Consider the following 20,386-nt stretch of genomic DNA (forward strand, 5'->3'; position numbering starts at 1 on the left):
TGCACAACCATTTGCAAATGAATATTTTACATAGTCAAACTCATGCCTTTTGGCTATACGATAAACGCCTCAGAATGACTGAATCAATCAACTGGAATCTTGCCAAGTTGCCTATACTGTCTCAAAAATTCCGTAATACCACAGTTTATCGACCTCGAAGCGGTAGCAAAACATCTTGAAGTTGCTTTCGAAACTCTTGGGGAGCATCATTTTACTCAGGATGCTCTTTGGCGTGACACCTTTGCCATGACTGGGACATTACGGTCGCTCTATTCGTCCGGGTCGATTGCATAGCATAGGAAGAGACGGCGAGAGCTCGCAAACCATCCGACTTCAAGGCTAAAGGAGTCTCGCACCTCGTGCGTGTCAGGCATCATGCTTAGGCTGAAGTCAGATTCGCATTCAAGATAAGCGGAACCACAGCAGCTCAAAACTACGGGTATGCCGGTCTTGTACCCGACGAGACCGAGAAATGGAGAATTTGGGTGCTGCAACCGATTCTCGAGCAGCTGGAAGGACAACCAAACGCAGAGGTGCTGCAACCAGGGATCGACAGCCGGCTAGACGGCATCGCCGGCAAGCCTGTCCTCGATGGCGCTCGACAAGACGTCTCCCTGCCCGGGTAAGATATCGAACCGTTAAGTGCCGAATGGCGATGCAAAATTCACTGAACCGGGAGACAATGGCGCCTTGACGAATAGTTCTGCTAACGCTTCACAGGTCGACTGTGTAATTGTCGGCGGCGGACAAGCTGAACTCAGTCCTGCTGGTTGATTGAAAGCTCTCGCAGTATCTTACATTGTCCTCGAGAAACATGCTGCCGTGGGGGACAACTGGGCTAGAAGGTAGGACTCTATAGAACGTACGTGGGACTCAAAGAACAACTTCTCTACTATACTAAACTTTAGCCAGTCCACACTATTAGGGAATTCGGTTGATCAGGTCAGCCTTAGAGCACCCCAGAGTGGGATGCTGACGGTTCGTAGCTTATTTACCTTCCCGAAAAGGACAACGTCAACGATCGTCCCAGGCCGGCTTTTGCGACGGAGCGAATTCTGATCCTCAACAGGGTGGCGCTCGTCGAACTGAACGGAAGAGTCTATGTGGCGCCACCGAGAACAATAGTAACCACCGATCTGGAGGTGCCACATACGTGTACCGTGTGCCCAGCTGGTGTTTCATTCTCAGAAGCCCTGATGCTTCGAGTAGACTCTGTCGACACGGATCCCACAGAGATAGAGACAACAAGCCCGTCTAACGCCGTCCCTGCATCCAATGGGCCTTTTTTATGATAGTCTACGAGTACGAAGACCCCACGGGCTTCTTTCCATGGACCAGATAGAGATGTTGCAGGAGGTGAAGAAGGATACGTCAGGTGCAAGGATTTGGCAAGAATTCAATTTCCGCAAATGGTTGCGCACGCAGTCGACAAGAAGGGTTGGTTTATCCACGGTAGGCATGTGTGGAATCTTGGGCAATTGGCGTGGTGCAAGTACGGCGCGAGGTTTTCTAACTAGACGATGGATATACAATCTTTCACAAACGCCCTCATTTTTCCAATTCCGAGAAGCCTCTTCGCCGTGAGTAAAGTCCTAGCTAGCTTGGAAACAGCAGAGCCTGCTCGTTCTTCCTGGCCTGCACATTCCGTTTGTTGATGATTTCAACCTGCATCCGCAGCCTCCACGGCAAATCCATCTTTTCCATGAAAACCTCCAGGACCTGGAGTCCAGTCAGGCAACAAATCTCACCGCATAGTAATTTCTATGCCAGAAAAAAGGGGCTAAGACAGACCTGGATAGAACTTGGGCTTTGATACTCAGGCAAGCTGACGACCTCGTCAAATTCCTTTTTGGTACGGACCTTCCGAGAGCAAGCTCGACCATTTTTGGCTCCGAAGAAATCGAGCATGGCAGAGTGATTCCAGGTAGATATATCATTGTATGCTTCGGTTGTTGTTAGCCCAACACCGTCTTTTGCTGCGACAGTAATCACGCAAGCAGTTTTCACAAGAACGGCACACTATATACATACCTTGTTCCGGTCCGTGGATCGCCCTCTCAATTGTATATCCGTTGTTGTTGATAACCACGCTGTTCAAGTTAATTACAACGTACTTTCCTGAACCACAGGGCCCTTACATAATGATGTTCTTCAATCCTAATCTCACCATAGTTCCGATTTCCTGCACCGTTAGCTGTAGGCTCCCGTCGCCGACCACGAGAATCACTCTTCCCTGGCCGCCTTGCTCGCAGATGGCAACAGCGGCCCCTAAGCAAGCTGGAACAGTGTACCCGATACTCCCGTAGTACACTTGCGTCAGATATGTCACGTCTTTGGGTAGATAGGCGTCGGGGAGGCCAAATTGGGCCGTGCCCGATTCTGCGATGAGAATATCCCCTGGCCGACAGAATTCCCCGAAGCGCGTCCAAATCCAAGATTGTGTAATGATTTCTGCGTCTGCGTCTTTGGCTGGAGACATCGGTACTCTCCCAGGTAGGACAGGCCGCGGGAGTTTCGACTTATCAATCGTCTCCAGGAGAGTCGACAAAACTGGCTAAAATTAGCAATCTGGTTATTAGTCGGGTCAAATACAGCCACTTACACGACACAAGCCCAATATTTCGATGCACAACACCGCCGACGACAACATGGTGTGGGTGAATGGCGATTATCTTTTGTTCTGCTATGTTGCGAGTGTGGCCTCCTGTATTGGAGTCTGACAAAATTGGCCCGAGGTCGAACACGAGATCGCTCTGTTGCTCGATCACTTCACACACGCCCGGAATGGAGACTTGTCCATTATAGATTCCGCAGAAATAGGGCTTGGTCTCATCGATGATGCTTTTACCCATCGACGTCGAAAATGTAGGGAACCGCAGGACATCTACCAGTTTACGAGTAACGTTCTTTCCCGAATGGCGCGCGGTCAACGCATCGACAATGACTGTCGGGGTCTTCGCTTTGTAGAGCAGGGATAGGGTAGCAGCAATGGCAGATGCTTTGTTGATTTCGTCCGTCAGAGGTGCCAGATCGATTCGAGACAGTGTCGGAGCAGGAACCAGACGATGAACCATATCCGCAGGGACAAATATGTACACCGGCAGTGACTGGGCTATGCATTCATACACGACTCTCTAATGACCATGTCAGCTGAAAGCCAAACCTATCTTTCTAGACCGTACATCGATTTCACGCGCCGCGATTGCGGGATTGGTCAACCAACAATGCGCTGCTCGGACGTGCTGTGATGTCTTCTCGTAGACCTTTTTGCTTTCGTTAGCCGTGACGAAGGATCAAGCCGGCAACCAACGTTCATTTACCTTGTGATCAGGAGATGGTCCCAAGCAGTGGTGGATCATGAGGCGCTCCTCATGAGCCGCAATTGGGGTGGTTCCAACAATGTGTATTACTTTAACTTGTTCTGTGTATGCCCCGGCAATGCCATTAAGAGCGCTCAATTCTCCAACCCCCATGGTTGTGACCACTATTTCGCTCATGAGTAATGATTTGGGGAGTTGCGCTGAAGATACTTACCAACTCCTGGAGATCCGCTCACTCTACAATATGCGTCCGCCGCGTAAGCGGCATTGAGTTCGTTTGCATTGCCAACTTAACGAAGACATCAGTTCGGTGCTTAAAAAGGGAATCGTAGGAATTCACTCCAAGTCAAGTCTTCAACTGCATCAATGTAGTCAAGTAACTCAAGATTCATATCACCGGGAACGCCCATGATACTTCGAATATTGAGGCCACGGATCCTAAATCCTAGCATAAACAAACGGTATATTATTCTGTTCTCCACGGACCTTACTTTTGCCATAATAGAAGTCCCAAAGGGATTCCTTGAGATGCCATGGTGGAGCAATGCTTCACTCGCAAACCCTAGATGTCAGTATTCTGAGACAGAGACTTGTATCGTAGTATGCAGAAGACTGTCTGAGCCAGCGACGACGGCAGCCGAAGCGTCGAGAGGATCTTTGTTTTGTGGTAACCGACGGCTGTACCAGGGTCAGTCACAATCGGGCTTAGCGCGTCCTGAAACACTTATCCAGACAGGCCCAGAGGACCAAGCTCACAGACAACGCCGGTAAAGGCCGATGTGGGAGACAGTCTTTCTGCTTCGCTACGAGGCGAAACTGTCTTCGTTTTGGAGTTCCCCCACCTGAAGGAACGGCGTGCGCGGGGGATGGGGTTATATGGATCTGGGTGGTCAATAACACAATGTTCCAACTGATTGTGGCAGGAGAGAATCAAGCAGCCAATCACGGGTCTGAACGGGAATCAACTCCTCAAAGGGTTGAAGCCCACGTCAACAAGTCGCTCTGGATTAGTTTTGCGCAGGATCGACGAGAGCCATAATGGTATGGACAGTGGAATTATTTTCTTTTGTCAGTCCGATGTCGCTGTCGTCGCTTTGGTTGCCAACGTCCAAAAGGAGATATCGAGCGCGCTTTCCTTTGGACAAAGTGCATACCATAATCTAAAAGCATACCATAATCTAAGCTGAGCATTGTTCGTAAATGGGCACTAAGGGTATAGCTTTTAGTGAGATGCATAACGTCGAGAGCAATAGTGGCTCCAAATTTGCTCTCGACCGTTTTTATTCATGAGGCTATCATGCATTCGGCCGCACAAATAGTCTCGCATTGGCTTTCCCCTGCTCGAGTCGATGCAATGACTCCACTAAGCTGCCAAAGGGCACCTCTTCCACTTGAGGAGTCAACTTGCCCTGCGCAATGAGGTCGAAGATGGCCGACAGCTCTTCTTTACGTCCACCAAGAGATCCCCGGATCTCAATATTCTTCATCACGATCAAGCCTGCGGGGAGCTTCATGTCGGACTCGCCCATACCTACTAGCACAATGCGTCCCTCCCTCTTCACAGCATTGATGGCGGCAAGCATGGTAGCGTTGAGGCCAACAAAATCAAAGACAATGTCAAAAGTGACATCCTTGACCTCGTCAATGCTCTTATAACAGGCCTTGGCACCGGCTTCGTACGCTGCTGCGAACTTTTCTTGATTAATGTCGAAACCGTACACGGTTGCCCCCTGAAGACACGCCACCCGCAGTCCCGTCGACCCAAGGCCGCCGAGTCCCAGGACTCCCACGGTCATGGATGAAGTCACTTCGCCTGTGCCCACGACTGCATGGTAAGCCGATGCCATGGCATCAACTGCAATACAAGCTTTTTCGTAGCTGAGGCTATCTGGAAGAGGCACGATGGTGTGTTTAGGCGTAACAGCGTATTCGGCGTAACCACCGTTGAAATCCAGGCCGATGGCAGTTGCAGGTGCGATCAACGCCACACCGACCCTCTGACCGACGTGGAATTCGGTCACGTCCTTTCCCAGCGCCGTGATTTGGGCGGAAATCTCGTGGCCCAGAGTGATGGGTCGATTCTTAACCCATTGCGACCCTGTGCCGTCAAGAATATGGCAGTCGGAATGGCAAAGCCCGCAGGCTTTGATTTGGATCTGGACCTCGTCCGCACCAGGTTGTGGGATTGGAAGGTCTCTCAAGATGAGCCCTGACCCTGGACCGTCCCATTGATAGGCTTTCATCATTTCAGGCTGCAAGAAAATACAATTTTGGAGCACTTCAGGTTTGCGTCGCGGCGTGGTGGCATAACGCGTCCTTCGGGGTCACGGCGAGGAGGCCTTTAAAGGCCACGGCGTTTTGGTAAACCATCCAACTACGGTTCCATTGGCAGAGCGGCACTGCTCCGTGTTTTCGGAGGATCCTGGTGTCTGGAGTGCGAGCATCCCACAACCATGTTCCAACCCCGCAGTGCGACTACATCATACTGGGGGACAGTGGATCGTGGTCCATCCAATGTGACATTTTTCCGGGATTTTGGATTGGTGTTTAGGGAGCAACTCCGCAAGGCCCGTCGTACTTTAACTTATCATTGTCAACAATGCATTATCGTCCAGCCGCCCACTACCGCGACCTCCGTAGTTCGGCCAATCATCTCTGAAGCGGTCAAGTCCTGGTTGTCCAGAATCAAGTGCATGAAGAGAGAATGCTACCGCTGATTAATGGCCGAGTGGGGGTAAGACGAGCTGAGCCGTTGCATGCAGGAATCGCAGGGGACAAAAGGAAACTTACGAACGGATCGAGAGCAACTTGCGGGCGCGGATACTGTTTGAATTGATCAAAATGGGTCTTGAAGATACGTCAAAGATCGAAGCAGGTAATCTCTTCAAAGTCAATGGTCTTGTTGCTGTGATCACGGGTGGTGGCTCTGGTAAGTGACCACCCACTATTTGCCCTTCAAAGAGGACTTCAGTCCTCATCGATGCTAATTTCCACATCGACTGCAAAGAAGACTACTAGGACTGACCGAGGACTTCGATAGGACTTGGTCGAATGATGGCGAGAGCCCTCGCTGCTAATGGTGCCTCCAAAGTTTTTGTCATTGGCCGCCGAGAAGGTCCGTTGAACGAGGCTGCCAGCTCTGTACCTGGAGGGACTATCGTCCCCATCGTTGGCGATGTTACGTCTAAAGATTCGTTGCAGGTCTGCGTAGATCAAGTCAAGCAATATGTCGACGCAGTGGATGTGCTGATTGCCAACTCGGGAGTATCGGGCCCGTCAGTTCCAGTCCTAGACGAGAACCAGGAAAGCATTCCTCTCTTGCAGTTGGCCAAAAATATGTGGAACCCCAGTCCTGAGGCGATTAACTCAACCTATGCTGTCAACATCACGGGCGTCCACTTCACTGTGGCAGCATTCTTACCATTGCTACACGAAGCAAATCTGAAAAGACCTCAACCGCCGAGCCTGGAGAATTTCAAGCCTCGACCCCAGATCATCACCGTTGGATCTGTTGGAGCATTCAGACGCAATCCCCTAGCCAACCTGTCGTACGGTCCCAGCAAGGCTGGCGTGACTCACCTCACCAAGTCACTCGCCACGACCCTGGTACCATATGATATTAGAGCCAATGTGATTTGTCCAGGCTTCTACTACAGCGAAATGACGCATGACATGTTCAAAGGTTACTAGCTCCCTGATGATCTGCTTGCGCCATTTTTCGTAGCGTTTCAGAACGTCCAAATTGACTTGTAACAGCCCAGGGTAAACTCGGGATTCACGACACTGAAGGCACCTTTCCGAAAGCGGCTCTGCCTGCTACGCGAGCTGGGAACGAACAAGACTTGGCCGGAGTGGTTTTGTGGCTTTGTTCCAGGGGTGGTGCCTATGTCAATGGTTGTACCGTGGTGACGGATGGCGGCCTGTTGTCCATCTCCCCGGCTTCGTACTAGAAGTTGAGGAATTAAGATTGTACTGGAGCTGGGGTCAAACACCTAGGGCAGTCCGCGCGGGCGAACAAAGATCTGACTAGTTTACATGCCCCTTGCCTTGACCGTAAACTGTTCAAAGCTAAGCCTAGCAAGGATGTCGACTAATATATTAGTTGAGCTGTAGTTCTATACAGTGTAACAGAACACTTCAGGGTTTGCTATACACGTGCAACAGCGCACAGGGGCTTGTCCGGCAGGTTGGGAATCGAGAACGCGGTTCTTGTCGGCGCTGACAAGACAACACCACCAGCAGCACCACCCTCACAGAGGCATCGGCTAGGGAAACGAGCGCCTAGCACGGCGGCGGCGTCGAGAAGTGAGAAAATACTCAGGAATCGATAAGACAGCATCAAAAGCCATAGAGTACTCTGCTTAAAACAGTAAAGAATTGCACACGGCCAGCACTGTGAAGCACGCCAGCAACGATTACCTGCTGACACAGTCATGATCCTTCGGCGCAGGCTGTCACTTTTTTTTCCCGCTTGCTGTATTCTGAATTCTCAGTGGCATCTTCTTGTCTTAAAAACTCTCATCCACAGCCAGGATACTAACCCATTTTTGTCCTGACATGTCGTCAGCTAAATTGCCTTCCTGCTACCTCCCCATTGTAGCACTACACAGTCACTTTGCCTTGCTACAATAGAACCTTCTACGAAGAAACTGGATCCTCCACAATCTGATCTCACTTGCAGATTCACGTTTATCGCCTTGTATATAAATTAGTTGAAGGCCTCGACCCTGCTTGTGACTTTTTATGCTCCTGGTTGATGGAAGACCTCCGCTTTGGTAAGGTCTACACTGAGAAAGCGTGCACACTCGTCGCAATAGTCGACCGGCTCGCGCAGGTACATTTTCTTGTTAGAACATTCGATGACAGCCCCAGAAATACCCTCGTCAATGCTCATGTCGAAGGCATCCATCAGGAGTTGGATGGGTGTCAAACAATCTTTTGGGATGTGTTTCAGCATATCCGCGTCGATACCCGTCAGGACTGGTCCAGGACAGATGGCATTCAATGTGATGCCCTCATTTTTGAGCAGCCGCTGGCCGGCTGATCTAACCAAGCCAATAACCTATACAAGGGTCAGAAATTTGACGATTCTGAACCGTCTCCAGTCCCAAACTTGACTTACCCCGTGCTTTGCTGCCGAGTAGGTCGGACGGAAATGCAGAGGATAAAGACCAGACTGGCTGGCGGTGACAACTATCTTGCCCTTGCCCTTGCCGCCCGTCTTCTGATGATAATATCGGAACAGCGTTAGACCGTAGAACACAGCGAGAAGATCTACCTCGAGTGTCGCAAGATTCGGCTTTTTTAACACGTCCGACTGGTCGATCGACAACTCATACACTGGCTCAATCGAGGCTATACCAGCATTGGCCGCGAGAAAATCAATCTGTCCAGCCCACTCGTACGCCTTCTTGAACAATTCAGCCTGTGCGTCCCAGTCTGTCACATCGGCTTTCACAAAGAGAAAGTTGGGTCCAAGCTCCGTCTGAAGTTCTGCTCCTCGTTCGGCATTCAAGTCAGCCACCACGACCTTGAAACCACGTTGAAGAAGATGTCGCGCGAGAGCAAGGCCAATTCCACTCGCACCCCCAGTCACCAGACCTATGTTGCTGGAGGTCGTCATTTGCTACGGAAGCCGGAAAAACGTAGTGCTGCTGGATGGCGGAAAAATCGTTTTCCATAGAGCTAGGAAGCCTTTTCAGGTCGGCCAGACTGTGTGCACAACAACTGATTAGTTCATGTAACCCTGCTTCAACCGCTGAAGCTCCTCGGCCTGAAGGATAGGAGAGCTCTGCTCAACGTGCCCTCCACACAATTGGTAAGGGTCTCTAATGCCCTCCACCCTCCCCACTCCGTGAAAGGTGGGAAGTGGGGGGATGTTTTGGCACCCAGAGTTGCTCCGCATTTGCGCGTTAGGAAACAGCGAGATGAGCCTTGTTATGTGACTCCGTCCAATACTAGGGTGACCAGGATTCCAGATGGGTGAGGAGTAAACCCCTGTGCTAGAGGGGTTTGGAAGGCTCCTATTTCAAACCACTTTCTCTCCCTTCCCGGCCCTCCAAGCAAGATACCTCTCCGCACTCACACATCTGGAGGCAAAGTACCTAGATATTCGGCTTCTCGATGCGCCTCACGAGACGATTGTCTCCCACACCGAGTTCAATAACAGATCTCGCCCATCTCGCGCCATACAAAGTCACTGAGAGATTTATTGTCCCAGCATCAGTGCAGTGATCCAAGATGGCTTTCATATCCGGCATGCTGGCTCTCGCAGCCATAACCGTGGCGCTCGTCATTCACAAGGTCATATCCGACATTCGATTCAACAGGAAATACAGGTTTCCCCCCTCGCCTCCTGGAAAACCTTTCGTCGGCAACATGCTGGATGTGCCATGGCCAGCCGGTATGTGGGGAGTCGACCTGGCAAAGAAATACGGCGAAATGTAGGTGTAGACATCATCTCTGTTGGCGCTTTTGGCCTGGGTCTAGCTTTTTGCAGCATCCTAATCATGGCCAAATCTTACAGGTTCACTATTCGCATCGGTAACAAAAATGTGGTCTACCTCAATTCGAGCCGCGTCGTGACCGACCTTCTGGAGAAACGAGCTAGCATATATGCCTCACGACCAGATCGGCCTATGGCTCAGGACATTGCATCGGGCGGTGTCCGCATGTTGTTCATGGGGCATACAAACCAGTGGCGCAATCAAAGAAAAATCATGCACAACATTCTCAATTCCCAGCAGGCTGAGACCAAATTTGTCAAGTACCAAGAGCTTGAGTCGAGGCAGCTGATTTTGGACTACCTAAGAGACCCGGAGCATTGGTACAACGCCAACCAGCGGTTCTCAAACTCCGTCATTATGGGTGTCGTGTTCGGGAGAAGGGCCGCCTTGGATGACGAGGTGCTCACCAAAATGCTAAAGCAAATGATCGAGATTGGGAGCCTGGCCTTCCGTCCGAGTCTGCGCAGCGCTGCAGATTTCGTTCCGTGGCTCAACTACCTACCCAAGCCTCTTCAGTGGTGGCGACCGTACGGCGAAGACCTATTCAAGCGAACCTTGGAGTGAGTGAATGTCGCGCTGCTTAAATTCCATCCGTGACCCATCTAACTCTACGCCAGTATCTACAAGCAAGAGGTGGACGCTTACATTGTGAAGATGAAGAACGGTCAAGCGAATCCATGCTTCGCTGCTGATATCATTCAGGGAACTGCTAAGAAGGAATTCATCCTGGGCGAACATGAGAAGCTTATGGTTTTCAGTACGCTTCTAGAAGCAGGTAGCGACACGTCGCGTACCGCCACCACGCAAATGTGTGCTGCTGCCGCCGTTTACCCTGAATGGGTTAAGACGACACAAGCGCTGTTGGACGAGGTGTGTGGCCACAATGCCGAACGACTCCCCACATTGTCGGATCGCGAAAAGCTTCCTTACATCACTGCGGTAGTCAAAGAAGCTCTCCGATGGCGTCCCTTCGTCCAAACTGGTGTCCCGCATGAGCTGACGCAAGACGATGAATATGAGGGTTATCGGTTCCCAAAAGGGACTTTGTTTACCTGGAACGCCTACGCCATCGCCTTGGATGAGAATGAGTACAAGGACGCGCACCGATTTCTGCCCGAGCGTTGGCTGGACAGTCCTGACCTGAAGAACCCTCTGAAAGGACACTGGTCCTTCGGTGCAGGTGAGCCCCCCGAATCTATGGACCGGTGAAACCGTGGGGTGAACTAACAGCGTTTGATATGAGCAGGTCGTCGAGTGTGTGTCGGCTACAACGTCGGATTCAATAACGTTTGGATGGCTACCGCATGCTTAATTTACTGCTACAACTTCGAACAGGATCCGGTAAGTCATGCTTTTGTGCGAAGCTTTCTACACAGGCATCTGTGGAAGAAGTTGACAGCGGTGCTAGGACCATCCCATTGACACGTACAATAGTATGTGGGACAGCGTTGATAGGCCTCCGTTCAAGCTACGAGTCAAGCCTCGCAGCCAGGCACACATCGAGCTCATCGAGCGTGAGGGCTTAAAAGCTTTGAATACCGTCTATTGACATTGACGAATGTTTGACTATGGTTGCGTTAGGAGCGACATCTTGGACGGGGCCTTGAGGGAGCCAGGAATCTAAGGAACACTCCAAATTACCTCCGGACTATTCAGAAGGTTGATCACCTATTGTGAGTGAAACGGGATTGCGCCAAGTTCATCGAGGATTTGAAGCGCCTCGCTACACGTGGCACGGCTATCTCAAGCGGTCCAAGGATCCTTTGAAACAGAGGGGACCCTGATCATCTCGACTCCTGACTTATAACATTCTTGGGGTGCTTATTGAGCCAGGCGCCTCGATATCCTACCTTGTAGTGGGGAAGGATCAATCCTAGTTGTGCGATCTAAGCTATGGCCGTATATAGGGACGAGAACTGCAGTCACAACAAGTTCTAAATGTTAGCGAAAGATAGTAAAAGATATTTATCAAAACTTATCAGTAGATAGTACGACGACATTACCTCCAACAGAAATGGACAAAGTAGTTCATACTGAACTGGGGCGAGGCTACTAGCCATGGGCATCAACTCGTACGGCGGTGGGTATAGTCTCTTCTCAACGCGCACACTCAACTAGGGGAAGTCCTCTCTGTTGGTAACTTGGTTGCTTGTGTATTGTATAAAGATAGTCCCCCAGAACTATGTAAGAAGAACCATGGTCTAGGGTCGGCGCCCCAGCCAATCATAACGCTATCCACCACTTCCAACTTCTCCCATTACAATACCTATCTAGAGGCATCTACAATCTGGAAAGACACCACGGACACCTGGAGATTACGAGGAAAGTACCGAGCGCCATTCACAAGAGCTTTGGACCTGCGCTCGATTTTGCCAGACATATCATCTGATCCTACGACAATCCGACGATCGATCCAAGCTGTCATACCGCGTCACCAGAGCATCCCACAAAGCTCCCTACGCCACCACCTGTGTGTTCTGTGACTTTGTGGGATGAGGCCCATACACTACGACGAAACGGGCAACGAGCTGCAAGCGGAGCGGAAAGTTTTCCGTAATGCCCAGTAGTCAGCCCCCGCCTGGTCGCAGAAAGCGTTAGACTTGACAAGGGTGGGCCAAGGCTACCGTGCTGCGGCTTTACCTCTATAGAACCTTTGCGGGGTGTGGCCCGGGGAACCATCACCCACAACCTTCAAGCCATGCAGTTCTTTGTTGTTCCAGTCTAACCCCAAAGTTCAATATTCAAAGTACAAAGCTTGCGCCATGCAACTATCTGTCATCTAGATGGATAGAATTTGCCTTTATCACTAGACAGGACGGTGGTCTGAAGTCCCAGCAATAATCCAATTTCCATTTTTTTAAACCCAAAAAAATAAATAAATAAAAGTCAAGATGGTACAACAAATCTTCTGGGATCCTTTTTCAGGGGAAGGCCCGCCACTCTTCAAAGCCGTCAGTCATGATGAAGAGTTTGGGGAGAAGACAAATGGCGAGCCAGACAAGTCGGAAACGAGTTCGACGACGGTGGCAGCCAGTTGCAGCAAGAAACCGCACGCAAACCCCTGGTACAGGCAGAACTTTGGCGACTTCCAGGTCACGGAGAAGCCCATGTATCAATGTGACCGAAAACTGCGAGTTGTTTGCACGGGAGCCGGCGCCACGGCTCTCCAGGTGGCGTACAAGTTTGGCAAGCTCATGGAAGATGTCGACTTAGTCTTGTACGAGAAGAACGATGCGGTTGGAGGCACTTGGTTGGAGAACAGATACCCGGGGTGTGCCTGCGACATTCCTTCCCACACCTATCAATTCAGTTGGAACCGCAATCCCAACTGGAGTTCCTTGTAAGTCACAATACCCCTATTTAAGTGGTGGGCTGTGTCATGCTGACGGACGGTTTAGCTACTCTCCTGCTGCTGAGATCCTGAAATACTTGCAGGATACTGCGGACAAGTTTGATCTCCACCGATTTGTCAAACTGAAGCACAGGGTTTGTCAGGCTAATTGGAACGACGACTCGGGGAAGTGGGTCTTTAAGGTGCAGCGACCTGATGGTAGCACCTTCACGGACGAAGCCGATATCTTTCTCAATACGAGCGGTGCTTTGAAGTATTTTCTCCTTCCCGTCCTACGAAGTGTGAAGTGTGCTAATGAATGAATCAAGTGTATGGAAGTACCCCAATATTCCCGGTCTGCAAACTTTCAAGGGCAACTTAATGCATACGGCTTCGTGGGACACCACTGTGGACTTACGAGACAAAGTGGTGGCGGTAATCGGCTCCGGTTCTTCCGCAATCCAAGTTGTGCCAGGTGTAGCACCATGTAACCCAGTCCCGTCGTCTTCTTCCAGCCTGGTCAAGCGCTAAGCATGTTTCTATAGATGTGAAAAAATTATTCAACTTTGTGCGGTCGCCAGTGTGGCTCAGCCCCGGCTTCGCAGCCAAATACGCCGGGCCGGAAGGGTCGAATTTCCAGTGTACGTGGATTGATAAAGCCTCACAATTCCCCGAAGCTCCTGTTAAGAGCGCTACCTGACAATTTCACAAACAGACACTGAAGAGCAGAAGGAATTGTTTCGAAAAGACCAGGCGGCATATATTGACTATATTCGGAATATCGAGGAGGACCTGGGAAGCAGATTTCGACAGGTATGTGATTTTATCAAGTATGGCTACCACGTCTTGCCCTATTTTCTTATAAGCCGTGTGATCCTAGCAACACGAAGACAGTGAAATTCAGCTTGCCGTTCGCGATGCCATGGCAGCTCGCATGAGAGCGAAGCTCGGAAAGGACGAGATCGCCGAGTATCTGATCCCCAACTTCGGCCTGGGATGTCGGCGGCTCTCACCTGGTGACGAATATATGGCCTGTTTTACCAGGGACAATGTCGAGATGATTCGATCTGGGGTAACTCGTGTTACCGAGGACGGCGTTGTCGATGATAAAGGCAAGAACTACGCTGTGGACATAATCGTCTGCGCCACCGGCTTCGACACCTCCTTCACCCCTTCATTTCCCATCGTTGGAAGGAACGGAGTTGATTTGAAAAGCTTTTATGGCCATTTCCCACGAGGCTACCTGTCCATCATGACTCCTCAATTCCCCAACTTTTACCGTGAGTCTTTTTATTCTCGGATGCGTCGGCTTACATGTCCTAACTTTTGCTACAGAGTTTACTGGCCCCGGTGCCCCTGGAAGTCACGGTCCATTCTTCTCAATCATCGAGTGGATGACCCGCTACATGATGAAAACCCTCCAGAAAATGCAGAGAGAAAACATCAAGGCGCTGGAGCCCACGGCCGCGGCGTCGCGTGATTACTACAACTGGTGTCATACCATGTTCAAACGGCTCGTTTACAGCCAGCCGTGCGCTTCGTGGTATAAGAATGGAAACCACAACGGCCCAGTGACGGCGCAGTACCCTGGCTCACGACTCCACTGGTACGAACTTCTCAGGGAACCTCGATACGAGGATTTCCGAATCACTTACATAACCAACAACAAATTCCAATTTCTTGGAAACGGGTTCACCCAGAACGACGTCGATCAGACGAACCTGACTTGGTTCATGGATGCACCTGAAATATAGGAATTGGCCGGCAAAGATATCTGAGCAGTGCGCCAGCCTCTGGGCTTGTTTTACTCAGTGAAAACCTGAGGACGGCCCGAATCTACTGTGCATGTGGGTTGCCGTCGGGGCCTTAAGCCGTACAATTTCTTAAAGCACCCAATTTGCCGCTGATTGTCGTCTTCGAGCTCTAAAGGCGTGAATTTTCAGGGAGGAATATTTACCCAGGGTTGCAAAGGCTGGTGACCTAGGGCTGGTTCAGCATTTCCCCCTCTCTAGTGAAGGAATAGTAGAGCAAAAGCCCTTTTGACGGAAAGGTGCCACAAGCGGGAAGATATATGGAGCTCACAATGGCAACACCTCGGCCACTCTGCCGCTTCATCTGATGCTTCTATTGTGACCTACAAAGGCATGTGCTCGTCGCCATCGTCCAAGGTGCAAAATAACGTCGTGAGAATGCTTTCACCAGATGAATCCATGCCCCTGAATATCAATCGCTGCAAAATTTCCAAAATTTGCAAACTTTGGATGCGGGAAGTATCTCTTTCGTGGTTGGCAACGGCACACTGATCACTCACGTCAGGAGAACATGTCCAGCCAATGCACTCTTAATATATTTGGACCCCAAGTTTAGCATTGATACTTCTTCCAGAGACTGGACAGGCTTATCCACGCCGGATGTGACTTGTTTGTAGGTCTCGTTTCTGTCAAGGCTGGGGCCAAGATTGAGGCGTGGACTGTGCATGCCCAACCACGAACTGAAGACTTGACAGTGAACTCACGTTGCTACACTATAAGCGGCAATCTGCAATGTATACGCGAGTAGTCGCAATGCTCTTGGTTTGATCGAATTCCTATGCAGACTTAATGTGGATCTTCTAGAAGGACAAAACCTCTAGGCGTTGTTGGAGAGCTCCTTCACAGTTTGATTGGGCGTAAGGTTGTGACCGAAGAACTTCAACGAGGGTTGCGGTCTTCCGCTGACAACGGTTCATATAGAGCAGGGTATTGTTCCACTATTAAAGCGCCAACTTGTTGACCACTTTAGGGGCCACAACTTGATTGATTGACTGATCGACTGAGAAGGAAGAGAAGTTCTATCTGTAGCGGTGAAGGCTTAAATACTACTTGCTTGTATTTGGAGGACCTTTTGTGCGCGGGGAAGGCATTGGGCCCGATAGTGTTCGTTCAAGCTGATGCCGCCGACGCCTTTCACAATGATGAAAGACAAGAATTCAACCATGGATCTCGTAGCCCGTGCGGAGGATGATGACCTTGACGTCGATGCTCTGTTTAGGAGTTCGGAGGCCAGTTTCGGTGGTTTCGAGGATAGGTTCCGTTGTCTGTTCGATATTAGGGCTATGCTGACTCTACAGACAGCCAGGGGTCAAAGATTCGTCTTTTGCAGCCGAGAGGGAACTGGGGAATGAACAGGTCATGGTACTTTTTCGGTGCAGTCGCGATCAGTAGGCCTTGGCTTGTTCGGTGGCCGCGGCGCAGTCACGCAGCGATCGGGCTGTTTCGGACTGGTATAGATCATGAAGGGCGTCAGTCTTCTTCCACAGGTAGAAGCGGTAAATGCGCTCCCAGGGAGGTTCGTATCGGAAGCACCATTTTCGAAATTCGGTGAAGGTGCGATTGGGGCTTTCATTGATCCATTGGGGCGATCGTTGGGACTGGTGTACCTGCGCGGTCTCTTTGGTCACGTACGGGACTAATTGAGCGGCCAAGCAGCCATTGCCGACGACAGCAACACGCTTCCCCCTGAGAGAGACATCGAGATTCCAGCGCGCAGAGTGCCACTTGTCGCCTTTGAACGTCTCATTGCCAGAGACGTTGCATTCTTTGGGTAGCGATATTGTGCCCACCCACGATACCAGCATTTCAGCTTCTTTGTGAAAGACCTGGTGATCCCCGAAGTCGCGAAGGCTCACGCGCCAGACTCACTTCTCTTGGATCCAAGCAGCCTCGATCACCTCCACGCCCAGACGCACATGGGGCGACACCAAACTTGTCAACCGCGTCTTGCAGATAGTGAAGGACTTCCGCTTGCTCGGCCAACCGTTTGGACTAGATGGGTTTCAAGTTAAAGAAGAAGGAGTAGAGGTGAGAGCCGACATCACAGCCAACAACGGGATATGTTTTGAGGTACCAAGTCGCACTAATGGATTTCTCCCTTTCGTAAACAACAAAGTTCTCATAACCTAGCTGTGATCTGAGCTGTGCAGAGAGTGCGATGCCAGCAACTCCGCATCCAATGGCAATAATGCGTAGCTCTGCTGTCCGCCCTGAAGTCATGGTGTAAACTTGAGACTTCGCGTTCCACACGAAATATCTCAACCACTTCTGGATCGCATGGTGGTTTCTCCAAACTCCAAGCTCACACAATATATCATATTCAACCTGTGGGGGACTGGCCACTCGTCCATGTAGCCTCTAGGGCAAGCTCCCAGCCGATGAATTGATGCAAGATGATTCTGGTTACATGGTATATGGGGTGGGTCTGAGGTTCCCGGCCAGACCATGTCCAGCTTCCCGGCAGTATTCCGTGGTCTTCTGGGGGCCAATTCATACATGAGGAGCAATATCCGACGGACCTAGGGCCGCTCTCACTCTCGCCGCGACTGGATGAAATCTTCGAAACGATGCAGATATAACATATAATGGCGCGCAAGGGCGGGGCGGATGGAGGGATGGTCGACATTTAGGAGACGGCGGACCCCTATGGCAGTAACATTCTGATGCTGTTGGTCAATTGGACTGTTAACATGCCAAACATGCCAAGCATCCCGAACAGCGAGACGGATATCCGCCTCGAGGGCGCGTGTTGACAGGGTCGTGAATTCGCCACTGTCACAAACCACCTCAGGCGCTGGCCGTCTCACCAACTGCGCCGCTTACCTCAACGCCGTTATTCTCGCCGTTCTGCGATAGCATGACGACAGAATAGGAGCTTTCAAAAATGACCTTCAGATCACAGACAAAGTGTATATAAACAGGCAGAGTCTCTCTGAATAAATAGGCAGAGGGACCAGACACAATCAATCAGATAGAACCGCTCTGATTCTGTGTAAGACGGCGCGTCTGTGAAAGTTGCTTCACCCGTCGCACCCATCTTGGCCGACAACGAGCAAGTAGTGTGGGACATCAGAAAATTCATCGTCGACGTCTGTCAGCAGAATGGCGGTGGCCACGGAGGCTGAGCGATTGGCATGGCACGGCTGGAAGTGGCGCTGTGACGCCATATAATGAGGTACAACCCAAACAACACCGAATTGTTCGATCGTGATCGATTAGTGCTTCCAATGGCCATGCTGCCATGTTCATCTGCACCGTGTTATGTCACCGGGTATCCGAATATGGCCTTGGACGAGGTGAAGCTGCACGACTCTGCGAAAGTCGTAGATCCGGAGACTGGCAAATGGAAGGGTGGCGGATGTTTGTTGCACAGTTTCGTCGAGGACTGATCAGGACATACGGCCAAACAAGAAGGGGAAATTTTGATTGCTGCTGAAATGGCACATTCATCTCGTTTCCTATGGATCAGAGAACCCTACAATGTCACAGTCCGTCACGCACGGACCCTAAGCATAGCGAGACGACAGATAGGAGGGGAGAGACGTGTTGGATATTGGCCGTATCTTAGACATGGAACTAACAATAAGTGCCCTGCCCAAATTGAGGTTCTATCCACTTCTATCTGGACAATAGCATTTTACCCTGCAATCTTGATCTCTCCGCCTCAACTATGCGGTCGGTCTCCTCCTCAATGCTCTTCTCCTTGGGCTCCCAAGCCAGAAATTTCCTCAATCGTTCGGCCTTTCCTCGCGAATTCCAGCCCCAGCTCACTGCCTCGAAGCCTGCTACCTCCAGAGCCTCGTCTTTATTGAGTCGCTTTTCTGCGGGGTCGGCTGGAATGTAGCCCTTATCCGCTGCGATGGTCGATATCTTCCTGGCCAAGTCGGCCCAGATATGTTCGCCGTTCTCGCACAGATGATAGCCCTTCGCGCCCCATATCTCATCGGACATATTCTTAGCCACGGCCGCTTCAGCCAGTAGGACAAACGCAGCGGCAAGGTCGTAGATGTGGATGTGATTCCACCGCGCTTTTCCTAAACCTACAATAGGCGTGTACCCCTTTTGTAAGATGAGCTTGGTCAGTTCATAGACCTGGCGAGAGCGCCCGGAGATGGGACCCCGGCCATTGCCTAAGGGGGAAAACCAGCAACGAGTTAGTTTACCCTAGTACCAGTCGGACCTCCAAGAGAAAACAGTGGCAGTACGACAGTTCGCCGGGTCAGAGACGTACCGTAAATGGTGGGCGGGCAAACCAGCGCCGTCTTGACTCTGTCCACATATTTGCTTCCCGCTTCAAGTACGATCTTGTCGACCTTACGATGGAACGCATCATCAGGAAGGTGGGTCAGCTCGTCCACTCCGCTGAGGTCGTTGTATTCCTTGGTCGACCACTCTCCCAATCGATTGTTTTTGGAGTCTTCATAAGTCAAGATCCCGGTCCCGCCAGTATGGAGCCAGAATCCGGGGTTGGCAGGCGTATGTCCTTCAGCGAGACCGGCCGCGATGGATTTAGCGGCGCCTTCGTGATCGGATGCATCTGCAGTGTCTGATGGCGTCGAAAGTGGTTAGAGAATAGTACCGATCTGGATTGAAGAGATTACGACTCACGCAGGACGATATCAGCTTTTGCACTCTCCTCTCGGATCACGCCTGAGTCGTCCAGATCACCCAGGACGATGCGAAGTTTGGGATACTGCTGTTTAACTTGGCTCGCCTTCTCCTGCGTCCTGATCAGGGCACCTGGTAGATGATGTCAGCAGCTGGAACCGGTAGCAAAATGGGAGGGACACTTTTGATTTTCATATCAATCTCCCGAAAAGGAACCGGCATGACGAGACCGTTGCAAAGAAATATAGACAGAATGAAGTCTCGGTAGAGAAACAGGTCTCTTGAAATCTGCAAACTCACAGTATTGCCAGTCTGGGTGTTTCTGGTTCAGCGCATACAAAGTGTCACCACCTATGTAGCCTGTGGTACCTGTGCTAGATCATGGTCAGCTTGCGAAATCTGTTTTCGAAATACGCGGCCTACATGAACACTTTGACCGTCATAAGGACTTTGGCGGGGTGAATTCAGGCAAGAGAGATCATGCACCAAGCACGTTCTGCGAGGGCAGGGCTTATGGTGGCATCCCTGAATTTACCCATGCAGTGTCGCGAGGAGGCTACGGGTCACAAAGTTCCAATTGTAGGTGGTGCTGGTTAAGCCCCAACTCTTTAAGGCAGGTCTCCCGATCACGTGATAGACCAGGATTCTCCACACTCAAAGGTCTCTGCCACTCCCTCGTAGATAAATTTCTCTTCTCTCAATCAATCAATCAAGTTATCTTCTGGGCCTTCATCCTCCAACAGAAATGGTTTACGGGGAGTCTCCGTGGTAGATGAGGGGTTCGGGAGTTAGATTCCTTTCCCTGTCAAT

General features: G+C 50.8%; 8 protein-coding genes across 8 annotated transcripts; 3 read left to right on the top strand and 5 right to left on the bottom strand.

Moving 5' to 3' along the window:
* Window positions 1-1,596: 1,596 nt before the first annotated feature.
* On the bottom strand, window positions 1,597-3,855 carry Z519_02867 (uncharacterized protein; the record flags this gene model as incomplete). The annotated part of the gene is made up of 10 exons (XM_016760622.1): window positions 1,597-1,719; window positions 1,792-1,943; window positions 2,032-2,090; window positions 2,139-2,550; window positions 2,603-3,134; window positions 3,183-3,263; window positions 3,321-3,484; window positions 3,535-3,609; window positions 3,661-3,758; window positions 3,812-3,855. 10 exons carry the CDS (start codon window positions 3,853-3,855, stop codon window positions 1,597-1,599), a joined length of 1,740 nt encoding a protein of 579 aa, XP_016622472.1.
* Window positions 3,856-4,615: 760 nt separating this feature from the next.
* Z519_02868 (chlorophyll synthesis pathway protein BchC) lies at window positions 4,616-5,563 on the bottom strand (the record flags this gene model as incomplete). Its single annotated transcript, XM_016760623.1, has 1 exon — window positions 4,616-5,563. One exon carries the CDS (start codon window positions 5,561-5,563, stop codon window positions 4,616-4,618), a length of 948 nt encoding a protein of 315 aa, XP_016622473.1.
* A 598-nt stretch (window positions 5,564-6,161) lies between these two features.
* Window positions 6,162-7,010, top strand: Z519_02869 (uncharacterized protein; the record flags this gene model as incomplete). The annotated part of the gene is made up of 2 exons (XM_016760624.1): window positions 6,162-6,249; window positions 6,361-7,010. The coding sequence occupies 2 exons, from the start codon at window positions 6,162-6,164 to the stop codon at window positions 7,008-7,010; spliced, it is 738 nt and encodes a 245-aa protein (XP_016622474.1).
* Window positions 7,011-8,061: 1,051 nt separating this feature from the next.
* Window positions 8,062-8,943, bottom strand: Z519_02870 (uncharacterized protein; the record flags this gene model as incomplete). The annotated part of the gene is made up of 2 exons (XM_016760625.1): window positions 8,062-8,382; window positions 8,443-8,943. 2 exons carry the CDS (start codon window positions 8,941-8,943, stop codon window positions 8,062-8,064), a joined length of 822 nt encoding a protein of 273 aa, XP_016622475.1.
* A 617-nt stretch (window positions 8,944-9,560) lies between these two features.
* On the top strand, window positions 9,561-11,375 carry Z519_02871 (uncharacterized protein; the record flags this gene model as incomplete). The annotated part of the gene is made up of 5 exons (XM_016760626.1): window positions 9,561-9,763; window positions 9,847-10,386; window positions 10,444-11,006; window positions 11,070-11,167; window positions 11,235-11,375. 5 exons carry the CDS (start codon window positions 9,561-9,563, stop codon window positions 11,373-11,375), a joined length of 1,545 nt encoding a protein of 514 aa, XP_016622476.1.
* A 1,342-nt stretch (window positions 11,376-12,717) lies between these two features.
* Z519_02872 (uncharacterized protein) lies at window positions 12,718-14,911 on the top strand (the record flags this gene model as incomplete). The annotated part of the gene is made up of 7 exons (XM_016760627.1): window positions 12,718-13,166; window positions 13,225-13,431; window positions 13,487-13,644; window positions 13,703-13,798; window positions 13,873-13,970; window positions 14,038-14,437; window positions 14,493-14,911. 7 exons carry the CDS (start codon window positions 12,718-12,720, stop codon window positions 14,909-14,911), a joined length of 1,827 nt encoding a protein of 608 aa, XP_016622477.1.
* A 1,442-nt stretch (window positions 14,912-16,353) lies between these two features.
* On the bottom strand, window positions 16,354-17,188 carry Z519_02873 (uncharacterized protein; the record flags this gene model as incomplete). The annotated part of the gene is made up of 3 exons (XM_016760628.1): window positions 16,354-16,794; window positions 16,838-16,960; window positions 17,009-17,188. The coding sequence occupies 3 exons, from the start codon at window positions 17,186-17,188 to the stop codon at window positions 16,354-16,356; spliced, it is 744 nt and encodes a 247-aa protein (XP_016622478.1).
* A 1,398-nt stretch (window positions 17,189-18,586) lies between these two features.
* On the bottom strand, window positions 18,587-20,019 carry Z519_02874 (uncharacterized protein; the record flags this gene model as incomplete). Its single annotated transcript, XM_016760629.1, has 5 exons — window positions 18,587-19,098; window positions 19,200-19,514; window positions 19,577-19,708; window positions 19,877-19,950; window positions 20,000-20,019. The coding sequence occupies 5 exons, from the start codon at window positions 20,017-20,019 to the stop codon at window positions 18,587-18,589; spliced, it is 1,053 nt and encodes a 350-aa protein (XP_016622479.1).
* Between the last annotated feature and the right edge of the window lie 367 nt (window positions 20,020-20,386).

Source organism: Cladophialophora bantiana, assembly GCF_000835475.1.
Source record: "Cladophialophora bantiana CBS 173.52 unplaced genomic scaffold supercont1.4, whole genome shotgun sequence".
Classification (NCBI taxonomy): Eukaryota; Fungi; Ascomycota; class Eurotiomycetes; order Chaetothyriales; family Herpotrichiellaceae; genus Cladophialophora; species Cladophialophora bantiana.